This window comes from Gopherus evgoodei, chromosome 7, assembly GCF_007399415.2.
Source record: "Gopherus evgoodei ecotype Sinaloan lineage chromosome 7, rGopEvg1_v1.p, whole genome shotgun sequence".
In the NCBI taxonomy this organism is placed as follows: domain Eukaryota; kingdom Metazoa; phylum Chordata; order Testudines; family Testudinidae; genus Gopherus; species Gopherus evgoodei.
Window position 1 is genome coordinate 98046615 of NC_044328.1, and position 25783 is coordinate 98072397.

At 51.9% G+C, this 25783-nt stretch overlaps 1 protein-coding gene across 26 annotated transcripts in view; it reads left to right on the forward strand.

The window, feature by feature from the left end:
• The window catches only part of NRXN2 (neurexin 2), a 339529-nt gene that overhangs the window by 84343 nt on the left and 229403 nt on the right, over positions 1–25783 (forward strand). For 18 of the 26 annotated variants that reach the window (XM_030569276.1, XM_030569274.1, XM_030569293.1 and 15 more), the window contains one exon: positions 22983–23051. The exons of 7 other annotated variants lie outside the window; for them this stretch is intronic. In XM_030569276.1, coding sequence (XP_030425136.1) covers positions 22983–23051 — 69 coding nt within the window. The remainder of the gene's footprint in view (positions 1–22982; positions 23052–25783) is intronic. One more of the 26 variants, XM_030569282.1, reaches the window with a different exon arrangement.

Genomic DNA, 25783 nt, shown 5'->3' on the forward strand with positions numbered 1-25783 from the left:
CACCACAAGAGAAGAGGGCGTGTGTGTGTGTGTTGGCTATAGGAACTCTCTCCATGAGACTCAAGGGTGCACATTTGTGTCTAAGTGGCATGGACCCTCGCACTGAGATTTGAGGTTGTGTTTGTTCCAGGTGTACTGACTCTCTCAGTGACACGCGGGGGTATTCCTGTGTACCTGGTCATACGGATCCTCTAAATGAGATGGAAGGCATGTGTGTGCATCCTGGCAGTGCAGACTCTCACACTCAGGAGGCCGTACATGGTTAACCTGGTGGTGTGAGCCCATCATGCACAGAAACGGGGGGTATGCATGTGTATCCTGGCTATCCAGACTTTCACAGTGAGACATAAGAACGTTTGTGTGTTTCCCAGTGGTACTTACATTCACAGACAGACACAAGGGCCTGTGTATGTGTGTGCTGCAGGGGCGGCTCTATGTATTTTGCCGCCCCAAGCATGACAGTCAGGTGGCTTTCGAAGGCATGCCTGTAGGAGGTCCGTGGTAACGTGGATTTGGTGGAATGCATGCAGGATTTCCGTGGCAACGTGGATTTGGTGGCATGCTTGCAGGAGGTCCGTGGTAACGTGGATTCGGCGGCATGCATGTGGGAGTTCCACCAATCCCATGCCTTCGGCGTACCCGCTGCTGAATTGCCGCCGAAACTGTGGGACCAGTGGACCTCCCGCAGGCGTGCGACTGAAGGCAGCCTGACTGCTGCCCTCACGGCAACCTGCAGGCTGCCCCCCATGGCTTGCTGCCCCAGGCACGCGCTTGGTGTGCTGGTGCCTGGAGCCGCCCCTGGTGTCCTGGCAGTATGGCCCTTGCACCAAGACCTGTACACACATACCTAAGGTGTGTATGATTCCTGTTAGTCCACCACTAACACTGTTGTCGTGGCATGCATGTGAATGTCCTGGCAGCCACAAGTGTGTGTGTTTGTGTTCTGGTGGTATAGACTCCAGCACTAAGACTTAAGGACATGCTTGTGTGTCCTGGTAGTGTGGATCTTCTCACTGACGTGAAGGTGTGTGCATGCACCCTGGCTGTATGGACTATCACAGTCAGACTCAAGGGTGTGCATATGTCTCCTGGCAGTATGAACCCTCAAAATGAGATATGAGGATGTACATGTCATTCCTGGTGATATGGACACTTGCACTGAGACATGAGGGCATGTGTGTGTATCCTGGCTGTATGGGCTATTTGTAGTGATACATAAGGATGTGTGTGTGCCTCCTGGTGGTCTGTATACTCACAGTCAGACATAGAATCATAGGACTTGAAGGGACCGTGGAAGGTCATCTAGTCCAGTCCCGTGCACTCATGGCAGGACTAAGCATTACCTAGATCATTCCTGACAGGTGTTTGTCTAACCTGCTCTGAAAAATCTCCAATGATGAAGATTCCACAACGTCCTTAGGCAATTTATTCCAGCGTTTAACCCCCCTGACAGTTAGGAAGTTTTTTCTAATGTCTAACCTAAACCTCCCTTGCAATTTAAGCCCATTGCTTCTTGTCCTATCCTCAGAGGTTAAGAAGAACAATTTTTCTCCCTCCTCGTAACCTTTTATGTACTTGAAAACGGTTACCATGTCCTCTCTCCGTCTTCTCTTCTCCAGACTAAACAAACCCAATGTTTTCAATCTTCCCTTATAGGTCATGTTTTCTAGACCTTCAGTCATTTTTGTTGCTCTTCTCTGGATTTTCTCCACTTTGTCCACATCTTTCCTGAAATGTGGCAACTAGAACTGGACACAATACTCCAGCTGAGGCCTAATCAGCGCAGGGTAGAGAGGAAGAATTACTTCTCGTGTCTTTCTTACAACACTCCTGCTAATAGATCCCAGAATGATGTTTGCTTTTTTTGCAATAGTGTTACACTGTTGACTCATATTTAGCTTGTGGTCAACTATGACCCCAGATCCCTTTCCGCAGTACTCCCTCCTAGGCAGTCATTTCCCATTTTGTATGTGTGCGATGATTGTTCCTTCCTAAGTGGAGTTCTTTGCATTTGTTCTTATTGAATTTCATGCTATTTACTTCAGACCATTTCTCCAATTTGTACAGATCATTTTGAATTTTAACCCTATCCTCCAAAGCACATGCAACCCCTCCCAGCTTGGTATCGTCCGCAAACGTGAGGGCCTACACTTGTGTTCAAGTGGTCTGACCCTCTCACTGAGACAGGAAATGTGTGTGTGTTTACTGTTGATCCATCCATGTCTATGCCCTTGTGTCTTAATGCTTGGAGTGTCCAATCAATGTGGACCTTCGTGCTGAGATACAAGGATGTGCATATGTGTGCTGGTGGTATGCTTGCTTGCAGTGAGATACGAGAGTGTCCGTGAGTCCTGGTGGTATCTACCCTCGCAATCAGACAGGAAGGTGTGTGTGTGCATATGTGTCTGAGCAGTATAGACCTCTGCAGTGAGACTGGAGAGCGTGTGTGTGTATCCTGGCAGTATGTGCCTTCATACTCAGGCACAAAGGTGTGCATTTGCATCCCAGGAAAATGGACCCTCACACCGATGCTTGAGGTTATGAGTGTCCTGGCAGTATGGATCCTCCAAATGAGATGTGAGGGTGTCTGTGTGTATCCTACTGTATGGACTCTAGCAGTGATAACCGAGAGTGTGTAAGTGTGTCCCGCTGGTACAGATCATCAGAGTGAGACCCAAGGGTGTTTATGTGTGTGTCCAGGCAAGATGGATCCTTGCAGTCAGATATATGGACCCTCACCGACACACAGGAGAGCTAGTATATGTGTATGTTTTGACTATGGGGACCCTCACCGAGTGATACTATGTTGTGCGTGTGTGTTCCAATTATAGGACCCTCACTCTGACACCTGAGGGCGAGTGTGTGTGCGCTCTGGATATATGGACCCTTCACGTGAGACAGGATAGTAAGTGTGCATTCTAGTTATAGGGACCCTCGCCACAAGAAACGAGGGTGACCACATGTGTGTTCCTCCTATAGGAATGCTTGCCGGCAGACACGAGTGTGTTCTGGCTATGGGGACCTTTGCCATGAGATTCGAAGATGAGAGAGTGTGTGTGTGTGTGTGTGTGTGTGTGTGTGTGTGTGCTGTAAAACAGGAGGGCAAATGTGTGTTCTTTATATATGGACATTTGTGTGAAACATGAGGGCAAGTGCACATGTGTGTTCTAGTTATAGGGACCCTCCCTGTGAGAGAAGAGGGTGAGTGTGTGCGATTTGGCTATAGGTGACTCTTGCCATGAGACATGATTGTTTGTGTGTGTTTTAGCTATAGGGACCCTCGACACCAGGCACAGGAGAGTGTGTGTGTGTGTGTGTGTGTGTGTGTTCTAGATATATGGACTCTCACTGAGAGACATGAGGGCCTATGGGCATGGTTTGGCTATAGGGACCCTCCCCATGGGACACAAAAGTGAGTAAGTGTTCTAGCTGTAGGGCCCCTTGCCACAAGACACAAGGGTTAGTGTGTTTGTGTTCTGTTCTGGATATATAGACTCTCACTGACACACACAAGAGCTAGTGTATGTCTATGTTCTGACTATAGGGACCCTTGCCATAAGATACTATGGTGAGTGTGTGTTCTGGCTATAATGACCCTCACCACAATACACAAGAGCATGTGTGTGTGTTCTGGCTATAGGGACTGTCACCGTGAGACATGAGGGTGAGTGTGTTTGTGTTCTGGCTAAAGGGATTCTTGCTGCAAGACACGAGGTTGAGTGTGTATGTTCTCGCTATAGGGATCCTTGCTGTGGGACACAAGGGCATGTGTATGTGTGTGTTCCTGATATTAGACCCTCATCGAGACAGATGAGGGCAAGAGTATGTGTATGTTATGACTATAGGGACCCTACCCTAGCCGCAAGATAGGTGCGCGTGTGTGTATGTTCTGGCTATAGGGACCCTCGCCATGGGACATGGGGCTGTGTGTGTTCTGGCTATAGGAACCCTCATTTTGAGACATAAGGGTGAGTGTGTGTGTTGTGTTTGTGTATGTGTTCTGGCTCTAGAGACTTTTGTCTCAAGGGTGTTTGTGTGTGTTCTGGCTATAGGGATCCTCACTGTGGGACATGAGAATGTGTGTATGGCTGTTCTGGATATATGGATCCTCACCAGGAAACACAAGGGTCGGGGTGCATGTGTGTGTGTGTGCGCGTGTGCATTCTGGCTTCCGGAACCCTCATTGTGAGATAAGAAGGCAAGTGTGTGTGTGTTTCCTGGCTATCGAGGCCCTCGCAGTGAGACATGAGGGTGGGGTGTTCTGCTATATGGACCCTCACCGTCATGTGAGAGGGGATGTATATGTGTGTCTGACTATAGGGACCCTCGCAGTGAGACATGAGTGCAAGTGTGTTTGTGTGTTCTGGCTGTATGGACCCTCACCGTGAGACATGAGAGCGAGTGTGTTTGTGAGTTCTAGCTGTATGGACCCTTGCAGTGAGACATGAGTGCGAGTGTGTTTGTGTGTTCTGGCTGTATGGACCCTTGCTGTGAGAGAAGGCGGCGAGTGTGTCTGTGTTGTGGTTATAGGGATCCTGACCAGGGGACAGAAGGGCGAGTGTGTGTGTGTGTGTGTCTTTGCTTTACATACTTGGGAGGATGGTCCCAGCAGCCTGCTTTCCCAGGACAATTTCAGGGCCCACCAGGACTTTCTGAAGCGGATCACTTCAAACCTTGGTTTAAAAATTGAGGCACTCAAAGAGACATCGCACAGCCTTATTGATATCCTGACTGCAGCAACTCCATCCCAGGGGGCCCTTCCCATCAGTGAGGCGGTGATGGGGCCAGTCAAGGTCCTATGGCAAACTCCTTCTCTGGCCCCCACTTCAAAGAGGGCAGAGAAAAAGTAGGATTTGCCAGCAAGCAAGTTTGATTACCTGTACTGGGAGGGAGAGGCAAGGCTAGTCGAATGCTACCCCGCAACATAAAGATGCTAAGAAAATGCACCGTTTGGAAGAAAGGTTTGTTCCATGGGTAGCCTCCAACTGTGTTGCCAATCAGCAAGCTCTGCTGGGGAGATGTGATTTTATTCTGTGGGACTCCCTAAATAAATTGAGACTCCCTGCTTCAAGAGTAGAGACAGGAGTAAGAACGCGGCCAGAACTCTCTCCAGGCAGCTCTGGAGGCTGCTGACTTGGTGGCCTGGATAATGGCCTCCATGCTCACCATGAGGCGCAGTTCCTGGTTCCAATCCTCTGGCCTTCCCCACAAGGTCCAAGAGTCCATCTAGGACATCACATTTGAAGGCTCCTTCCTATTCGGACGGACATGAGACTTGATGGACTGAAGGACTCGAGGGCCACTCTACAACCCTTAGGCCTGTATGTGCCATCTGCCTCCAGAAAGCACTTCAGGCTCCAGCAGCCTCCTCGGTTCTCGGGGCCTCCAAGACAGGAGCCCTACAAAAGCAAAGGCAGAGGTTATAAACGGTGCCAACCAAGCCCGTGCACCCCAGCCTCCCAGTCCGGGGCTCAGAGACAGGGCCGGCTCCAGGTTTTCTGCCGCCCCAAGTGGCAAAAAAAAAAAAAAAAGCCGCAGCAGCGCGATCACACCGCTCCACTCTTCGGCGGCAATTCAATGGCAGGTCCTTCACTCCGAGAGGGACTGAGGGACCTGCCACCAAATTGCCGCCAAAGACCCAGACGTGCCGCCCCAATAGCGGCTGGAGGGCCGCCCCTTGGTATTGGCCACCCCAAGCACCTGCTTCTTTAGCTGGTGCCTGGAGCTGGCCCTGCTCAGAGATACTCTGGTGAGCCCAAGCAGGCCTTCTGAAGGAGTGCCCGCGGGCGCTGTACCAGTCACCGTTTCATATCTGCCCTCCCTCCCCCTTCATTTATGGACCATCTGTCGCTCTTCAGCCCAGCTTGGGCATCCATAACGTCAGATCAATAGGTCCTGAGCACAGTGACAGTCAGATATAGCCTTCAGTTTCTTTCCACCCCTCCCTCCCATCCCTCTCCCTCTTCAGGGACCCTTCTCATGAGTAGCTCCTTGTCTAAGAGGTACAATCCCTCCTACCTATGGGAGAAGTTCCTCAAGACTTGAGAGGGAAGGGGTTTTACTCCTGGTATTTCCTAATCCCAAAGGCCAAAGGGCAACTCCAGACCATCCTGAACCTGTCTCAGCTCAACAGATATCTCAAGAAACTGAGGTTTTGCATGGTCTCCCTAACCTCCCATCATTCCCTCCCTGGACCCAGGAGACTGGTACACTGCCCTCGACTTAAAGGACACGTACTTTCACATTTCTATCATCCATGCCCAAGGACGATTTCTCAGGTTTGTAGTGGGTCAGCGCCACTATCCATTCACTGCCCTTCCTTCAGCCTATCCGCAGCCCTGTGGTCTTTCACAAAGTGTATGGTGGTTGTAGCAGCCTTCCTCAGGTGGTGAGGCGTACAGGTCTATCTGTACCTTAACAACTGGCTGATCAAAGGTGCATCGCAGGCTCAGGTACAGAACAGCATCAGCACAGTCCGAGCCACCCTCGGGGTGCTGGGTCTGCTGACCAGCGAGCAGAAGTCAACTCTTGTCCCGGTTCAGAGAATAGAATTGATTGAGGCAGAGCTCAGCTTGACCCAAGCTAGGGCTTTCATGAGGGAGGCCGGCTTCCAGACCATGGCAGACCTGATATCCAAAGTCATGGACCACCCAGTCATGACAGCTCGGTTCTGCCTCAAGCTACTGGGTCACATGGTGGCTTGCAGTTACATGGATCAATGTGCAAGGCTGCGCCAGACCTCTCCAGATGTGGCTCGCGCCAATATACTCCCCGAGCAGACCACACTTGGACTCAGTACTTATAGTCCTTCGCCTGGTCCTCACCTCCCGGGCTGGTGAAGGAGCCAAGCTCAGTAATGATGGGGATACCCTTTAATCTCAGATGCGTCAGACCTTGGGTGGGGAGCCCACCTCAGCAACCTCAGGACCAGGGCCTCTGGTCCCAGGAAGAACTCTCCCTGCACATAAGCATCAGGGAGCTCACGGCGGTACATCTGGCTGGCCGTTATTCCTTCCCCAGGTCTCAGGCAAAGTGGTTCAAGTCCTGACAGACAATACTGCAGGCATGTTCTATATCAGCAAGCAAGGAGCGGCCTGATCCTCTGCCCGGTGTCAGGAGACCATCGCTGTATGGGGATTTCTGTGCGAGACACTATTCACCTCGAGGCTTCTCATCTCCATCCATATTGGCGGGTCACCTCAGCAGATCCCTTTCCTTTCACCACAAGTGGTCTCTTCATCTGGAGGTCATCAGTGTCATCTTCCAAAAGTTCCCCACGTGGACCTGTTCACCACCAGGCAGACTAGAAAATGTCATCAGTTCTGTTTACTGCTTGGGCACAGTATGGGCTCCCTCTCTGACGCCTTCCTGCTCTCGTGGGTAGGCCACCTACTATACGCCTTTACAATGATTGCCTTGATTCACAAAGTTCTCCTAAAAATCAAACGAGACAAGGCAAGAGTTATCCTGATAGCACTGGTGTGGCCGAGGCTTTTGGTTTAAAATGATCCCACTTCTAACACCATGTCAAGGTTTCTTCCCCACTGTGAACTTTAGGGTACAGATGTGGGGACCTGCATGAGGACCTCTAAGCTTAACTACCAGCTTAGATCTGTTTTTGCTGCCACCACCCAAATTACTTATGAGTAATTTAGGAAACTCTGTCTATCTCCCAGCCAGAATATATCCCTCCCAATTACTATAACCCTTCCCTGGGTAGCCCTGAGAGACTTCTCCACCAAGTTCCTGGTGAACACCGCTCCAAACCCTTGGAACTTAAAACAAGGAGAAATTAACTATTCCCCCTCCTTTCCCCCCTCCCACCAATTCCTGGTGAGTTCAGATCCAACCGCCTCGGATTTTAAAACAAGAAAAAATCAATCAAGTTCTTAAAAAGAAGGCTTTTAAAGGGTAATCAGATTTAAAGACCCCAGAGGAACCCCCTCTAGCCTTATGTTCAAAGTTACAGCAAACAGAGGTAAACCCTTTAGCAAAAGGAACATTTAAAAGTTGAGAAAGCAAAGATAAAACTAACACGCCTTCCCTGGCTGTTACTTACAAGTTTCAAATATGAGAGACTTGTTCAGAAAGATTTGGAGAGCATAGATTGATGTGTGGTCCCTTAGTCCCAAGAGCGAACAACCCCCAAAACAAAAAGCGCAAACAAAAGCCTTCCCCCCACCAAAATTTGAAAGTATCTTGTTCCCTTATTGGTTCTTTGGGTCAGGTGTCAGCCAGGTTGCCTGAGCTTCTTAACCCTTTACAGGTAAAAGGATTTTGATGTCTCTGTCCAGGAGGGATTTTATAGTATTGTACACAGGAGGGCCGTTACCCTTCCCTTTGTAGTTATGACACCATGAAACATTGGTTCGGTACACTTTTGGACCTCTTGGTGATAGCTCCACCCTACCCAGACTTGATTTCCCAAGACCACGGCCAGTTGCTTCACCTGAACCTTGTCTCCCTGCACCTAACTGCATGGATGCTGCATGACTGAACCCCGAAGAACAGACCTGCTCGGAACAGGTTTGGCAGATCTTGGCTAGGTAATAGAAAGTATTCCACCAGGGCTACCTACTTGGCCAAGTGGAAACGTTTCACTTGTTCGGCCTCTGAATGGGATCTCTCTCCCTCCCTGTCTTCTCTTCAGTCTATCTTGGACTGTTTGCTCCAACTAAAGCAGCAGGGTCTGGCCCTCTTGTCTATTAGCCATCTCAGCCTTCCATCCCCACAGTAAATGGCAGATACATGTTCTCCTATGGAATGAATGTCCAATTTCTCAAGGGGTTGGAAAGACTCTATCCTCAGATTTGCGAACTGACTCCCCGTGGGACTTAAACCTGGTCCTGTCGAGGCTCATGGGGCCCCCCCTTCAAGCCGTTAGCATCCTGCTCCCTGCTACTTCTCCCCTGGAAGGTCGCCTTCCTGGTGGCATTCACCTCAGCCAGAAGGGTCTCTGAGATCAGGGCCCTTACATCAGAGCCACCTTACACAGTGTTCTTCAAGGACAAAATCCAGTTGCACCCCCATCTGGCCTTCCTGCCAAAGGTGATGTCACAATTCCACACCAGCTAGGTCATTTTTCTACTGTCTTCTTCCCAAAACCTCACAAGACCTCTGAGGAATGTCGGCTTCATATGTTGGATGTTAGGCAGGCCCTCGCCTTTTATACTGAGAAGACTAAGCCCTTCCGCAAGTCCACACAACTCTTTGTAGCAATAGCAGAAAGAATGGGAGGGCTACCTGTGTCAACCCAGAGAATCTCATCCTGGATAACTGCCTGTATTCGGGCTTGTTATGAACAGGCCAACGTCCCACTGCCAGCAATTGCAACTGCTCATTCTACAAGAGCCCCAGCTTCGTCAGCAGCCTTCCTTGCGCAGGTCCCGATCCAGGACATGTGCAGAGCTGTGGCCTGGTCGTCAGTGTCCCACTAGGCCATCACCCAATAGGCCTGTGACGATGCCTTTTTCGGGAGAGCAGTGTTGCACTCAGCACATCCATGAACTCTGAGCCCACCGCATGAGGTACAGTTTGTGAGTCACCTAGCATGAAATGGACATGAGCAAGCACTTGAAGAAGGAAAAACGGTTACTAACCTTTCGTAATTGTTGTTCTTTAAGATGTGTTGCTCATATCCATTCCATGACCCACCCTCCTACCCCTCTGTCTGAGGTCTTGGCAGGCAGGAACTGAGAGGCTATGTGGAGCCAGCAGCTCCCCTTATACCAGCGCATATGCGCATGGCTCCAAAGGGCACTAGAACCAGCCCAAGAGATACTACTAAGGGAAAAATTTCCGGCCACAGTGCACGCGATGTGTTTGCACCTAGCATGCAATGGATATGAGCAACACATCTCAGAGAACAACAGTTATGAAAGGTTAGTAACCATTTGTTTTTCCATGGACCCAGCTACCCCCGAGACTCCTACATACCTCAAACCTTCATTATGCAGGCTAACTCACCACTAGGATAACACCCCCTTATGAAGAGCTTGGGCTGGTGGCAGGGTGGCTAATGGCAATGAGGATATGGAGGTAGAAATTACTACATCTGAGGTGGAAGTCAGACTCAAACAGTGTAATGGGACTAAATCGGTATGTGTGTGTGTGTGTGTGGGAGATAATCTCGGTCCAAGCGTATTAAAGAAACATGAAATTGCAAGCCCAATAACAAAGATTTTTAATGAATCTAAATTTGGGGTTCATACCCTGTCATAAACAGTTAAGGGTTAATTCCTCTTTTACCTGTAAAGGGTTAAGAAGTTCACATAGTCTAGCTGACACCTGACCAGAAGAACCAATGGTGGGACAAGATGTTTTCAAAGAGGGAGGAGGGAAATCGGTCTTTGGTCTGTTCAGAAAAGTTTGCGCTGGAGTGAAGGATCCAGGAATCAGCCATCTAACATTTCTTAAAAGTAGTAAGTGTTTAGAGAAAGAATGTATTAGATTATGTTTATTTTCTTTTGTGACTTTGTTTTGCATAGAGGGAGAATCAAACGGGGTTTCTTTGTGTAACTAAGGTTTTGCCCAGAGGGACATCCTCTGTGTTTTGAATCTGTTGTCTGTGAGAGTAGCCTGCATGCTAATCTCACAGAGGTATTCCTTTCATCCTTTTTCTTTAATTAAAAGTCTTCTTTTAAGAACCTGATTGATTTTTCCTTGTTTTAAGATCCAAGGAGTTTTTTGAATCTGGGTTCACCAGTAATTGGTGGGAGGTGAATCAGTCTCAATCCTTCCAGGAAAAGGGGGATAAAGACGGGAAATATTTGGGGGGAAGACAGAGTTTCCAAATGACTCTCCCATAAACGTTTGTTTAAACTATTTGGTGGTGGCAGCTACTAGATCTAAGCTGGTAAATAAGCTTAGGGGTTATCTCATGCAGGTCCCCACATCTGTACTTTGAAGTTCAGAGTAGGGGTGACACCTTGACATACCCTATGGCTGGATAATTGCTAACATAGTTCCTATTTTTAAGAAAGGGAAAAAAAGTGATCCAGAAACTACAGGCCTGGTAGTTTGACCTCAGTTATGTGCAAGGTCTTGGAACAAATTTTGAAAGAGAAAGTAGGTAAGGACATAGAAATGAATGGTAATGGGATAAAATGCAACATGGTTTTACAAAAGGTAGAGCATGCCAGACCATGAGAAGTTATATTGAGAAGATAACTGATTTTTTAGACAAAGGAAATGCAGTAGATCTAATCTACCTGGATTTCAGTAAGGCATCTGATACAGTTCCACACAGGAAAGTATTAGTTAAATTGAAAAAATTAATATGAAAATTGAGAGGTGTATAAGGTGTTATAAGGAACTGGTTAAAGGGGAGACTAGAATGGGTCATGCTGAAAGGTGAACTGTCAGGCTGGTGGGAGGTAACTAGTGGAGTTCCTCAGAGATTGGTCCTGGGACCAATCTTATTTAACACTTTTATTACTGATCTTGGCACAAAAAGTGGGAGTGTGCTAATAAAATTTGCGGATGACACAAAGCTGGGAGGTATTGCCAATTTGGAGGAGGACTGGAATATCATACAAGAAGATCTGGATGACCTGGTAAACTGGAGTAATAGAAATGGGATGAAATTTAATAGTGCAAGGTGCAAGGTCATGCATTTAGGGATTAACAACAAGAATTTTTGCTATAAGTTGGGGAGGTATCAGTTGGAAGTGACAGAGGAGGAGAAAGACCTGGGTGTACTGGTTGATTACAGGATGATTATGAGCCGTCAATGTGATGGGGCTGTGAAAAAGGCTAGTGCAGTCCTAGGATGCATCAGGCAAGGTATTTCTGGTAGAAACAGAGAAGTGTTATACAAGGCACTGGTAAGACCTCATCTGGAATATACTGTGTGCAGTTCTGGTCACGCACGTTTAAGAAAGATGGATTCAAACTGGAACAAGAGCAGAGAAGGGCTACTAGGATGATCAGAGGAATGGAAAACCTACCTTTTGAGAGGAGACTCAAAGAGCTTGGCTTGTTTAGCCTAAGCAAGAGAAGGCTGAGGGGAGATATGATTGCTCTCTATAAATGCATCAGAGAGATGAATACCAGGGAGGGAGAGGAGTTATCTAAGTTAAGCATGTGAACACAAGAACATATGTCTATAAACTGGCCATCAACAAGTTCAGGCTCAAAATTAGTTGAAGGTTTCTAGCCATCAGAAGAGGGAAGTTCTGGAACAGCCTCCCAAGGGGAGCAGTGGGGGCAAAAAACCTAACTGGCTTCAAGACTGAGCTTATGGAGGGGATGGTATGACAGGACTGCCTACAGTGGTGTGTGGCCCATCGGCGACTGCCAGTAGCAAATATCTCCAATGGCCGCAGATGGGACTCTAGCTGGGAAGGGCTCTGAGTTACTTCAGAGAATTCGTTCCCAGGTATGTGCTTGGAGGGTCTTGCCCGCATGCTCAGGATCTGACTGATTGCCATATTTGGGTTGGGAACGAATTTTCCCCCGGGTCAGATTGGCAGAGACCCTGGAGAAGTTTTCGCCTTCTCCTGCAGCACTGGGGCACGGGTCACTTGCAGGTGTAAACTAGCGTCATTGATGGATTCTCTGTAATGTGAAGTCTTTCAATCATGATTCAAGGACTTCAGTAACTCAGCCAGAGGTTATGGGTCTATTACAGGAGTGGATGGGGGAAGTTCTGTGACCTGTAACATGCACGAGGCCAGACTAGATGATCAAGATGATCTATGAGTCTGAGAAAGAGACACCTTTACACCCATCTCCTCTTCTTGGGATAATGCCCACTGCCAGGTACAAACACCCTCTGCCTATCTCCCCGACATCTCCCTCCCCTACAAAAAGCCATTCAGAGACTGCCCCAGTGGCTATATCCCTCCTCCATCCACAGACGTGTCCCATAGCCATCTCTTTCCTCCCTGCCAGATAACCCCTTCCTACATCCAGAGAAACCCCCATGGCCATCTTCCCCTCCCTCCCCCTTCTGTAATACCCCCCAACCAGAGAAAACCTCTGTGGCCATCTGCCCTCCCCTGCCCAGATAACCCCCTCCTCTCATCCAGAGACACCCCCCATGGCCACCCTCCTTCACCCAGGCACACCCCCACGGCCATCTTTCCCCGCCCCTCTGATGACCCCACCTTCCAGGGACACCCCCCATGGCCATCTCTCCCCTCCCAGATATCCCAGACACATGCCCTGTCATGGATCTACAGGCTGTGCCCCTGGCTTTGGAACAGTTTCTTGAAGGAAGTGCCAGACCCCAGGGCTCTCACTCTTCCTCCAGGGCAGGCTACCCGGTTTCCCTGTCTTCTGAGACTGACCCTCTGGGGTCCAGCCCTCCTGCTTTCCCCTGAGCTCTGCCGAGCGAGTCCCGCTGAGACAGGCTTATGGCAGGACCTTGGCCACCCCTCAGGACTGATGCCCCTCAGCCGGCATTTCCAGTGACCCTCAAGCAGCTTCCCCAGGGCAGTTGGTTTATTAGTCACCTGGCACCAGCAGAGGCAGCCTGTGGCTTAGCATAGAGAGCTGAAGGTTAAAGCACTGTCCATTCTGCTCAGCCCAGTACCCGGCCTCAGGGTCAGGCTCTGTCTGTCTCTCTGCGCGCCTTGGTCTATTCCCAGGTGAGAGCTGCCAGCTTCCTCCAGCAGCCAGTGCCTCTCCCCCAGCTCCCCCTCCAGTCCTTTCTTCTCCAGCTGGGGTCTCAGCTCATCTTCTCTTCTGAGAGTGTGGATCCCTGAGTCAGTGGGGCTGGCCTGGTCTCTCTGGCCCCTTGTTCTGGGTCGGTTACAGCTGGTTCCTGGAGGGCTCTGTTCATGCCGCCCAGATAAGGAGGTGACACTCGCCCCTGTGTCTCTTAGTCTGCCCTGAGACAAACTTAATCCCCTTTTCCCCCACTGGATAACAATGCAACATATAAGGGAAACTGAGGCACACATAGGGGTCATAAAATATTACACAAAATTCTCACTTTGTCACAACCCCCCCTTGCCACATCCCACTCCTGGATAGCCCATTATCCCCCATCGAGAGATGCCCACAGCCCACAGCCATCTCCCTCCCCAGATAAGTACTTTCCACCATCATAAGAACGGCCATGCTGGGTTAGACCAATGGTCCATCTAGCCCAGTATCCTTTCTTCTGACAGTGTCTGGTGCTCGATGTTACTGGGAATGAACAGAACAGGGCAATTACAGAGTGACCCATACCCTGTTGTCCAGTCCCAGCTTCAGGCAGTTGGAGGCTTGGGGACACCCCAAGCATGGAGTTGCATCCCTGCCCATCCTGGCTAATAGTCATTGATGGACCTCTCCTCCATGAATTTATGGAATTCTTTTTTGAATCCTGTTCAAGTTTTGGCCTTTGCAACACCCCCTGGCACTGACAGACGGCGTGTTGTGTGAAGCAGTACTGCCTTGTGTTTGTTTTAAATTTGCTGCCCCCAGATTCCTGTGCTAGGTAGGGGCAGGGTTATGAAAGGGACAAATAACTTTCTCCACACCAATCTCTTTAATCTCTCCTCATACAGAAGCTGTTCCATCCCCCTAATCATTTTGTTGCCCTTCTCTCAACTTCTCAGTTCTAATTTCTCTTTTTTGAGATGGGGTGACCAGAAGTGCGCACAGTGTTCAAGGTGAGGGTGTACCAATCCAGAGATAACCCCACAGCCATCTCCCTCACCCCTGGGATAATGCCTTGCCCCTATTCAGAGACAGCTTCCATGACCATCTGCCCCTGATAATCCCCATCCAGTGATATCCCTATTGCTATCTCCCCCATCAGATAGCCCCTACTCCCCATCCAGAGACACCCCCCACGGGATAGTCCCCTACCTCCCATCCAGAACCAGAGACAACTCCCATGACCATCTTCCGCCTGATAATCCCCATCCAAAAATAGCCCCTTACCTCCCATCCAGACACACACTCCACAACCAGCTCTGCCCTGGACATCCCCCATCCAGAGACACCCTCTCAATGTCATCTCTCCCCCTCTCCCGCATAGCTTTTAACCCCATCTACAGCACCTTCCTACGGCTATCTCACCCCCCTGAAAACCTCCCCATCCCCACCCAGAGACACCCCCTATGGCCATCTCCCTTCCCCCCTCCAGATAATCCCATCATCCAAGGACATTCCCCCCATTGCTATTTCCCCACCCCCAGATAGCTCTCTATCCCTGCATCCACAGAACCCCCACACACTGCTATCTTCCCTCATAAAGAGACAGCCCCCCCCCGGCCACCTCCCCCCATAACACCCTCCACTGCTGCCAGAGAAAACCCCCAAACTCCTGGTGTGCCCCCTTGTGCTCACGCCCAAGTCTGTGGGACCTGGGCCCCAGTGCCCTGAATGTCCCTGTCACCTGCTCCAGGGACCCTGTCTGGGAAGTGGGAGTGGGTGTGAGGCCACCGGGCATTGCTGGGGGTATCAGGCTGGGTGTTATTGGGACTGGGTAGAGGCACACATCAGGTGTTAGAAGAGGAAAGCAGTGGAGTGCTGTCGACAGAGAGATGGTGGAACCTCTGGGTGTTACTGGCAGTCACAAGGACCCACATTAAGGGTTACATGGGGGCGTGTCCCGTGCCAGGGCTTGATTGGGGGAAAGTTAGCAGTAGGGGGCTGAGCAGGATCCAAGTAATGGGCCCCTCCCCCAACTCCCCCATGATGAAGCATCCTGAGAACCACCAAGGATATGAGAGCATGTGTATGTGTCCCAGTGGCACCTGCCCCTGCAGTGCCACTGGCTGCACGAATTCTCACATTGGTGTGTCGCCTGGCGGGACGTAAGCTCCCAGTCAGACATGAAAGTGTGTGTGTGTCCTGGCACTACAAACCCTAGCGCACAGACAGGAAAGGTGTGCATGCAAGTGTAAGTGGTACAGACCCTTGCCCTGATAAATGTCTGCAGGTGTGACCTGGCTGTATGGACTTGAGAGTGTGCATGTGTGACCTGGTGGTACAGACTGGTGCAGTGAGACGTGAGGATGTGTGTCCCAGCAAAAGGTACCCTCAAGCTCATACACAAGGCTCTGTGTGTGTCTCGGTGGTACGGGCCCTCACTCTGATACACAAGTTCACGTGTCTGTGATCTGACGATATGTACCCTTGTTGTTAGATATGATGGGGGGGCTATGTGTCCCAGTGGTCCTGACCTGCACACACACACACAAAGGCCTGTGTGTCATAGAGCTGAGACCCGAGGGCATGCCTCTCTGTCCCAGCAGTACAGTCATAAGAGCAGGTGTGCGTGTATTGCAGTGGCACGCACCCTCATGCTCCTACATGAGGGCCTGCGTGTGTCAACAGTATGGACCCTCCCATTCAGATGGGGGCTTGCTGGTGCGTCCTGGTGGCACAGACTCTGACTCTAACGCACAGGGGAGGAGGTGCATTCTGGCTATACAAACCCTGAGTCAGACATGAGGGCGTGTGTGTCCTGATTCTGACAGTACAGACACTCAAATTCAGAAGTGATGGCGTCCCTGTGTGTCTCAGCAGTACAGGGGGAGGAGGATGGGCATAGAATGGATTAGAGCAGTGGTTCTCAAACTTTTGTACTGGTGACCCCTTTCACACAGCAAGCCTCTGAGTGCGACCCCCCCCCCGTTATAAATTACAAACACTTTTAAAATTTATTTAACACCATTATAAATGCTGGAGGCAGGGGCAGCTCTAGCTTTTTTGCCGCCCCAAGCACGGCAGGCAGGCTGCCTTCAGCAGTGCGCCTGCGGGAGGTCCCTGGTCCCACGGATTTGGCGGCTTGCCTGTGGGAGGTCTGCCTGTCCCATGGCTTCCATGTACCTGCCGCCGAATTGCTGCTGAATCTGTGGGACTGGCAGACTTCCCACAGGCAAGCCGCCGAAGGCAGCCTGCCTGTCGCCCTCCCAGCAACCGGCAGACTTCCCCCCATGGCTTGCCACCCCAGGCACACGCTTGGAGGGCTGGTGCTTGGAGCCGCCACTGGCTGGAGGCAAAGCAGGGTTTAGGGTGGAGGCTGACAGCTCGTGACTCCCCATGTAATAACCTCGCGACCCCTTGAGGGAGTTTGGCCCCATTTGAGAACCCCTGGGTTAGAGACTGCAGGGGGAGCCTGGATCCAGGACTCCTGGGTTTTATCCTGGCTCTAGGAACCTACCTATGGATAAAACAACAGTCTTTTTTGAAGCCTAGTAACCAGCCTGGGCAGGGAGAGGGATTGGCTGGTGGATGGGCTAGACCCAGCCACAGCTCATTACTCACACAACATGGTTGGGGCCTTTTGGGACCTGACTCTAGGAGTCCTGCAGCTCAGAGTGGGGATGGGCTCTTCTGGGGCAGGTGCTTCCTGTGCAGAGGTTGTGGGGTCAACAGAGAGGTACCCCACCCCCCGCTGGCTGGGGCACTGTGGCAGGACAGCACATTTCTCTTGGGATGCCCCATCACAGGGAAAGTGGGGGGAGGGGCCCATTGCTTGGATCCTGCTCAGCCCCCTACTACTAACCCTCCCCCAATCATACATGGGGTGCGTGACATCTCCCCATCACACCCAGTGTGAGCTCATGTTGCCCCCAGTAGTGCCCAGGGGTTCCCCATCCCTCTTTCAACAGGGCCACACCATCTCCCTGTTCTAATACCTGATGTGTGCCCTTACCTGAGACCCTGATAACACCCAGCCTGACACCCCCAGCAATGCCCAGTGGCTCCACACCCTCCCCCGCATACTTCCTAGACAGGGTCCCTGGAGCAGGGGGATGAGGACATTCCAGGCACTGGGTCCCAGGTCCACAGGCCCTCATGCGTCAACACACCTGGGGTGGGGCGACTCTATTGTGGACACGGTTATCCAGGGAGAGGGAGCTGGCTGGGGGGTGTCTCTGGCTGGGAGGAAATGGGTGTAGGGACATCTGGCTGTAGGGGCATGGAGGTACCCCAGGGAGGGGGAGAGATGACCACAGAGTATGTGTGTCTGGCAGGGGGGAATGGAGTAATCCCAGGGGAATGGTGTGTGGGGAATGTCTGTGGCTGGGGCATGGTGTAATCTCCTAGGGAATGGGATCTCTGGCCAGGGGGTTGGTGTGTGTGTGGGAGGTGTCTCTGGCTGGGGCATAGTTTAATCCTCGGGGGAATGGGATCTCTGGCCAGGGGGTTGGTGTGTGTGTGTGTGGGGGTGTCTCTGGCTGGGGCATGATCTAATCCTCAAGAGAATGGGATCTCTGGTCAGGGCGATGGTGTGTGTGTGTGGGGGGGTGTCTCTGGCTGGGGCATGGTTTAATCCTCAGGGGAATGGGATCTCTGGTCAGGGGGATGGTGTGTGTGTGGGAGGTGTCTCTGGCTGGGGCATGGTTTAATCCTCGGGGGAATGGGATCTCTGGCCAGGGGGTTGGTGTGTGTGTGTGTGGGGAGTCTCTGGCTGGGGCATGACCTAATCCTCAAGGGAATGGGATCTCTGGCCAGGGGGTTGGTGTGTGTGTGGGGGTGTCTGTGGCTGGGGCATGGTTTAATCCTCAGGGGAATGGAATCTCTGGCCAGGGGGTTGGTGTGTGTATGGGAGGTGTCTCCGGCTGGGGCATGGTTTAATCCTCGGGGGAATGGGATCTCTGGCCAGGGGGTTGGTGTGTGTGTGGGGGTGTCTCTGGCTGGGGCATGATCTAATCCTCAAGGGAATGGGATCTCTGGTCAGGGAGATGGTGTAGGGGAGGGACTCTGGCAGAGAGAAGGTGTATTAGGTAGCAGGTTTAAAACAAACACAAGGCAGTACTACTACACGCAATGCATAGTCAGGCTGTGGAACTCGGTGCCAGGAGATGTTGTAAAGGCCAAAACTATAACAGTGTTCAAAAAAGGATTTGATACACTCATGGAGGATAGGTCCATCAGTGGCTATTAGCCAAGATGGTCTGGGGTGCAGCCTCATGCTCAAGTTGTCCCTAAGCCTCTGATGGCTAGAACCTGGAACTGGACGGCATGGGATGGATCACTTGACGATTTCCCTGTTCTCTTCATTCCCTCTGAAACACCTGGCATTAGCCACTCTCGGCAGACAGGACACCGGGCTAGATGGACCTTTGGTCTGAGGGTTGACCCAGTATGGCATTCTTATGGATGGTGTGGGGGGCTGTGTCTGGCCAGGGAGAAGAAATAATCCCGGCGGGATGCTGTAGTGAGGTCTCTGGTGAAGGGATGGTGTAATCCCAGGCAGATGTTGTAGGGGGGTTTCTCACCATGGTGGGGATGGTGTAATCCCAGGTGGATGTTGTAGGGGGTTTTCTGGGTGGAGGGAGATGGTGTAATCCCAGGTGGATGCTGTACGGGGGATTCTGGTGGGGCAGGGGAGGATGGTATAATCCCTGGGGATGCTATGGGGGGATTCTGGCGGAGCGGGGGAGGATGGTGTAATCCCAGGGGGATGCTGTAGGGGGATGTCTGGGTCGGGGGGATGGTATAATTCCAGGCGGATGTTGTAGGAGGGGTTTCTCGCTGTGGCGGGGAGGAGGGTAGTGTAATCCTAGGGGGATGCTATAGGGGGGTCTCTGGCCAGGGGGATGGTGTAATCCCAGGTGGATGTTGTAGGGAGGTTTCTGGCGGAGGGAGATGGTGTAATCTCCGAGGGATGGTGTAGGGGGAGTCTCTGGCTGGGGGATGGAGCAATCCCAGGCGGAGGGTGGGTGTCTGGCTGAGGGATGATGTAGGGAGAGTTTTGGGGTGGGGGATAGTTAGCCTGTGTCCTGGAGGTTTGAGGTATGTAGGAGTCTTTGGGGTGGCTGGGTCCATGGTGTGAATAGTTTTGGGGAAGGAGCATTCCCCCAGCATTTCTCGATGTGTGTTCCGTGCTGGGGGGCTGTGTTCCACAAGGCTGCAACTCACCCAAGCGAGGAGACATCTCCCTGCTCCACTTTCCCCCTCTACTCTCCCTCACTACCCTCAGGATGCGGGGGGGTGGGGGTGGCAACCAGAGCACCATCTTGTTTCTTTTTGTGTCTGTCTCTTGTCTTCCCTCTTCCTGGGTCTCTAACTCCCTTTCTCCCTGCCCCCTACACCTGCTTCCCCACTCTGGGGGATGGGATGGGCCCCGGCCAGGGCCGGCTCCAGGCACCAGCCCAGCAAGCAGGTGCTTGGGGTGGCCATGGGGAAGGGGCGGCACGTCCGGCTCTTCGGCGGCAATTCGGCAGCGGGTCCCTCACTCCCTCTTGGAGTGAAAGTCTTGCCGCCGAATTGCCGCCAAAGACTGAAGCGGCAGCGGTACAGCCCCACAGATCGCGATCGCGGCTTTTTTTTTTTTTGCTGCTTGGGGTGGCAAAACCCCTGGAGCTGGCCCTGGCCCCGGCCCCGGCGCAGACCCCACCCTCTCCTAGTCAGGCCTAAGGCCAGATCCCCTTTCACACTGGTTCTGAACTGGGATAACCCAACGCGGTTACTCCTGAATTACACTGGGGAATCTGTCATATCGACTTGGCGGGTAGAGCAGGGGGCTGGGTGTTAGGACTCCTGGGTTCCATCCCCAGATCAGAGAAGGGACTAGGGTCCAGTCAGGGGGCTGGAGCAGAGAGCTGGGAGGCAGGATTCCTGGGTTCTTCAGTTGTTGCACTTGGTTGCTCTGGGCCAGTCCCTTCCGCTCTCTACCTCCCCCAGTGGAGTGAGTTGGACAGGTTTCAGCAGATGAACGGGGGTGAGGGGAATCTCCTTGTTCCCCATGAGGGAGCTGCTGGGGATCCCATCAGGGTGAGGAGCCCCCCAGGTCACATTCAAGGGCAGGCAGCGCATCATTCCCATTCTTCAGGATTGTGGGGACAGTCCGACCACTCGGAGCTACTGAAGTCAGCTCCACCCCCGCCCCCTCGATTTCCTCCCCCTACTGCTCTCCCCTTGCTGCACGCACCTCTGCCATTTGCTCCATCCTGCCCCAGGGCGCCCGCCTGCCCACACATCCATAGGCATCTCTGACTTTGGCCTCCCTCTTTTTTCTGATTCGTTCATTCTTTTATTCCTTTGTTTTCTTAGATTCACTCTCACATTCCTTTTTTGTTCTTTGATGCACTCATTCGTTTATTCCTTTCTTCCTCCTTTCCACTGTATCCATTCGGTTTTTGGCTTAGTTCTTTTTTCCTTATTTCTTATTCATTCTGCCTTTCTTTCCAATCCTTGATTCATTCGTTCATTCTCTCTGGTCTTTCTCATTCTTTCAATCTTTCTTTTTTTCCGACTCTTCCTTTCCTCCACCTCTTTCCTTCCTGCTCGAGCCCTCTATCTCCCTTGTCTTCTTGAACCCCGCCGTGCGCCCTCTGTCTCCTTCATCTCCCTGCACCCCCCCCTCGTGCCCTCTGTCTCCTTCATCTCCCTGCACCCCCCTTCATGCCCTTTATCTCCTTCATCTCCTGGAAACTTCCCCCTACTTGTGCTCTCTGTCTCCTTCATCTCCTGGAAACTTCCCCCTACTTGTGCCCTCTGTCTCCTTCATCTCCCTGAACACCTCTTCGAGCCCTCTTGTCTCCCTCATCTCCCAGAAACTACCCCCACGCTTGCACCCTCTGTCTCTCTCATCTCCCTGAACCCCACCCCCCGCTCGCACCCTCTGTCTCCTTCATCTCCCTTCATCCCTCCCGCTCGTGTCCTCCGTCTCACTCATCTCCCCCCCTCCCCCCCGCTAGGATCCTTCCTCTCCCTCATCTGCCGGAAACTCCCCCCTACTTGTGCCCTCTGTCTCCCTCATCTCCCTGAGCCCCCACAGCTTGCACCCCCTGTCTCCCTCATCTCCGTGACCCCTCCACTTGCACAGTCACACTGACCTTCCCCTTCTAGTTCTATCTCACAATGACTCCCTGCTGGCTGTCGCTCTCTCTCACACTGACCACCCGCCGCAGGCTCGCTCTCTACCATACTGAACTCCTCGCTCGTGCTCTAGCTTATTGATCCCCCCACTCTTCCTTGCGCTGGCTCAGCACTTTTGTCTCAGGCTGCTGCTGTTCCCAGTGCCAGAAGATGCCCACATCCCAGCCTGAAGGGGCAGACACACCTGGGGAATTGGCCAACATGACCCATGAGCAGGATAGGAAGCAGCGGAGATGCCTGTCCAACTCCGTCAGCCTTCATCTAGTGCTGAGATGCAGCTGCCTCCGGGGGCTGTTTATACACGGGACTCTCACCCGGTGTTGAGATGCAGCCACCTCTGGGGCGGGACATGGGGGCTGTTTATAGAGGGATCTCCCACCAGGCATGGAGGTGCAGGAGCATGTGTCCCAACCTCCCCTGAAGGATCAATACTCCCTCTTTGCTGTCTCTGAGCAGGGCTGATGGGGTGATGGTTTGGGGATTACACAATATCCCAAAGTGACCTGAAGTGTCATTGGGTGTCGCAGGGTGCCCCAAAGCTTGGGTGAGGAGTGGGGGTGAGGGGTCAGTGCCCCCTGGTTCCCGGACCTTGAGACTTGCTGTGTCCTGCTCCCAGGGTCGCAGGGAGAGGCGGGGGTGGGACAGAGGTGCAGTCTAATATTTCCCTCCCTCCATTTGTTTGTCAAGTGCAGAGAGGCAACCTGAGAGGGCCTTGCCCTGCAGTCCCTAGCCCCAGTCCCAGCTTTAACCCTTCAGTAACCTCCTCCCCGCCACTGCACTCAGGAAAGACCCATCATGGGGCAGGCTGGCCCTTTTAGGGAGTGGGGCTTGGCTGATGAGCTGGAGGGGGCAGCAGGTGGGTTAGCTAACAGTGAAAGCAGGGGCTGGGAGAGCTGGGTAAGGGCTAGGCTTACTGTGGGTGCTGTTCTGTGGGGTCAAAGTGGGGCTGAAATCCAGAGGCTCTTGGGAGTGGGTACCTGTGCTGGTTTACCAGACTCTACAATAATAAACCAATGTCCAGTGCGTAGAAGGGACCCTACAATAACAAACCTAGTGACATTTCTCCAGCCCTGTGGCTGTGTACGGGTATTCTGTGGTGGCTGGGGAGGGTGTCTCAGCAGCTGCGGTGTGATAATGGGGGTATTGGCAGCTGGTGGGAGGGTCATTAGAGCCTACTCCCTAATCCTGTGGTTCTGCTTTTCCAGTAGGGTCCATTCTGTACTCGGAAGGGGGGGAAGGGAGAGGAGCCAGTGAGGTGCAACACACATCGAAAGGTCAGTGCAACCCACCGCCCCCAGACAGCTCCCCACGGGTCCCCCTCATTCCCTCATGATTCTGTCCTGAGGCTGAGATGCAGCTGTCTCTGGGGTGGTGTCTAGGCCCTGTTTATACAGAGACCCCTCTCCTAATGCAGCCATCTCTGGGGTGGGGCGCAGGGGCAGTTTATACAAGGATCCCTCTGCCGGCACTGAGATGCAGCTGCCTCTGGGATGGAGCATGAGCGCTGTTTATACAGGGATCCCTCACCTGGTGCTGTGATTCAGGTGCCTCTTGAATGGGGCATGTGGGCTAGTTTAAAAGCAGCATTACAGGCTAGTTTAGCGTAGGAACTGAATGGGGGAAACTTTGTATCTGACAGAAAGCGTAGGAGGGAATTTTAGGGAGGCAGATTTCTCTGGGCTGGGATTTAGCCAGGAAGCTAGGGGTTTGCAGCAAGACTCATGGGAAAAGTGCTAGAGGATATTTAATGACCCAGAACAGTCAGTTTCTTAGTTTATATTTCATGTGAAAGAGAGACCCTTCCAGCAGCACAGTGCCCCCTAGTGCCATGCTGGGGTCAGCACTGACTGCAAGGGGAGAGTGTCTCTATTCAGCTACCTTCCCCACTCCCAGCCCTAGTGCACCTCCTAGCACTGCCTCCAAGAGCAGAATGCTCCCTAACAATTCTCCCCTTGATGTGAGGATGATAAATACCTGGTGTGCCCAACCCCAGAGGCAGCTGCATCTCAGCTCTGGGTGAGATATCCCTGTTTGTATGTCTCCTAGCAAAACAATTTATACCTTGATTGTTTAAGAGAAGGTAGGATTATTTAGTAGTTAGATTAATGGTGACTGGGAGCCAGGATTCCTGGTTTTTATCCCAGGCTCTGGGAGGGGAGTGGGGTGGGAATTGGGTTGAGTGTCAGGGCTCCTGGGTTGTTTCTCCAGCTCTTTCACTGACTTGCTGTGCACTTCCCCCCTCCATGCCCTTGTGCTGTTAACCTCCGCCATATCCAGGCCAGGTGACTCTGCTCTAGGCATCCAATGGAGTAGAGGCAGTCGTTCATTCAGGGATCCCTCACCCAGTGCTAAGATGCAGCTGGCTCTGGAGTGGGCCATGGGGGCTTTTTATAAAGGGATTTGTTGCCCAGCACTGAGATGCAGCTGGCTCTGGGTTGTGGTATGGGGGCTGTTTATACACTACAGGGATCCTCCAACCAGCTGACTCACCCCAACCCCCTGGTGGCTACATGCCAGAGCTGAGCATACTCTGAGTATTCTCTCCTTCCCACTTCTTGCTTCCCCCGCTCCGTTGCAGGGACATCATCTTAGTCTCGCTCTAGGGAGCACGAAGCACATGCTGATCTGGCTCTGTTCCATCTCCTTGGCCTTGGTGCCCGCAGTCATGTCTTTCTGGGCTGAGCATTGAAAGCTGTGTGATGAGCCCGGTATTGAGAGAGGTACCCAGAACCAGGGATAGAACCCAGGAGTCTTGACTCCCAGCCCCCCTGCTCTCACCACTAGACCCCACTCCCCTCATAGAGCTTGTAATAGAAGCCAGGACTCTTGGCTCTCAACCCCCACCCCCCATCCCTTAAGCCCCACTCCATTGGTTGGCAGGCTCTTTGTCCTCCAACTATTTGGACTTGTTTTTGGGGGGATGTCTCTCTGGTGTAGTGACTGGGAGAGGGTGTAATTCAGGGTCATGGTGACCCGGAGCCAGAGACTGAGTCCTTCATTGTGGGGAGTAGTTTGGAGTGTGTGTGTGTGTGTGTGTGTGTGTGTGTGTGAGAGAGAGAGAGAGAGAGAGAGAGAGAGAGAGAGAGAGACACAGCATGCACATGTGTCACTGTGACTGTGTGACAGTGAGTGTGACTGTCACCACGTGAGTGTGATAGTGTGTTTGTATCTCAAGTTTGATAATGTGTGTATAAGCATGTGTGTGACTGTGCATGTGGAAGACTGTTTTCTTGTGTGTGAGAGCATCATGTAATTGTCTCCAATGTGAGAACATGTTTGTGTCTCTCTGCCCGTGGATGTGATTGTCAGTGTATGCTTTTATCTCTAGTGTGACTGTGTGATTGTGGATGTTTGTGGGTGTGACAGTCTGTGACTAGGACTGTCTTGATATGTGTCTGTGGGATTGTCTCTCTGTGGGAAATTGTGCACATGGCTGATTGTGAGGTTTTGTGTGTGCATCGTTGTGTGATTGTGTGTGCTGTGTGATTGTACATGTGAGAATGTCTATATGATAGTGATTGTGTGTTTGTGGATTGCAGTTGTGTAGCTCTAGGTGGTTGTGATTGTGATTATGTGGCTGTGCGATTGTGGTTGCTCAGCGGTACCCCGTGCCAGTCCCTACATTGCAATCAGCCTCCCCCAGCCTGTTTGGAGAGAGCCAATTCCCAGCCTCAATATTTAATTAGGACGTGAGCAATTAATACGTCCCGCCCGGGTGAGGGGAGGGGGGCTCCCGGGGATCGTTAACATTAATGATGCATTCAATACAAACGAGAGGCCATTAATATACAAAAGGCTTTGATTTTAATCAGGAGGTTCTGGAAGGAAAATATTGTGGGCAGGCAGGGCTGACAGATGACACTGCCCTGCATGCAGCTGCCTCTGGGGTGGGGCAGGGAGCTGTTTATATAGGGAACCATGGCCCTGTCCATAGATGCAGCTGCTTCTGGAGTGGATCATAGCAGCTCTGTATACAGAAATTGCTTACCCAGTGCTGAAATTCAGC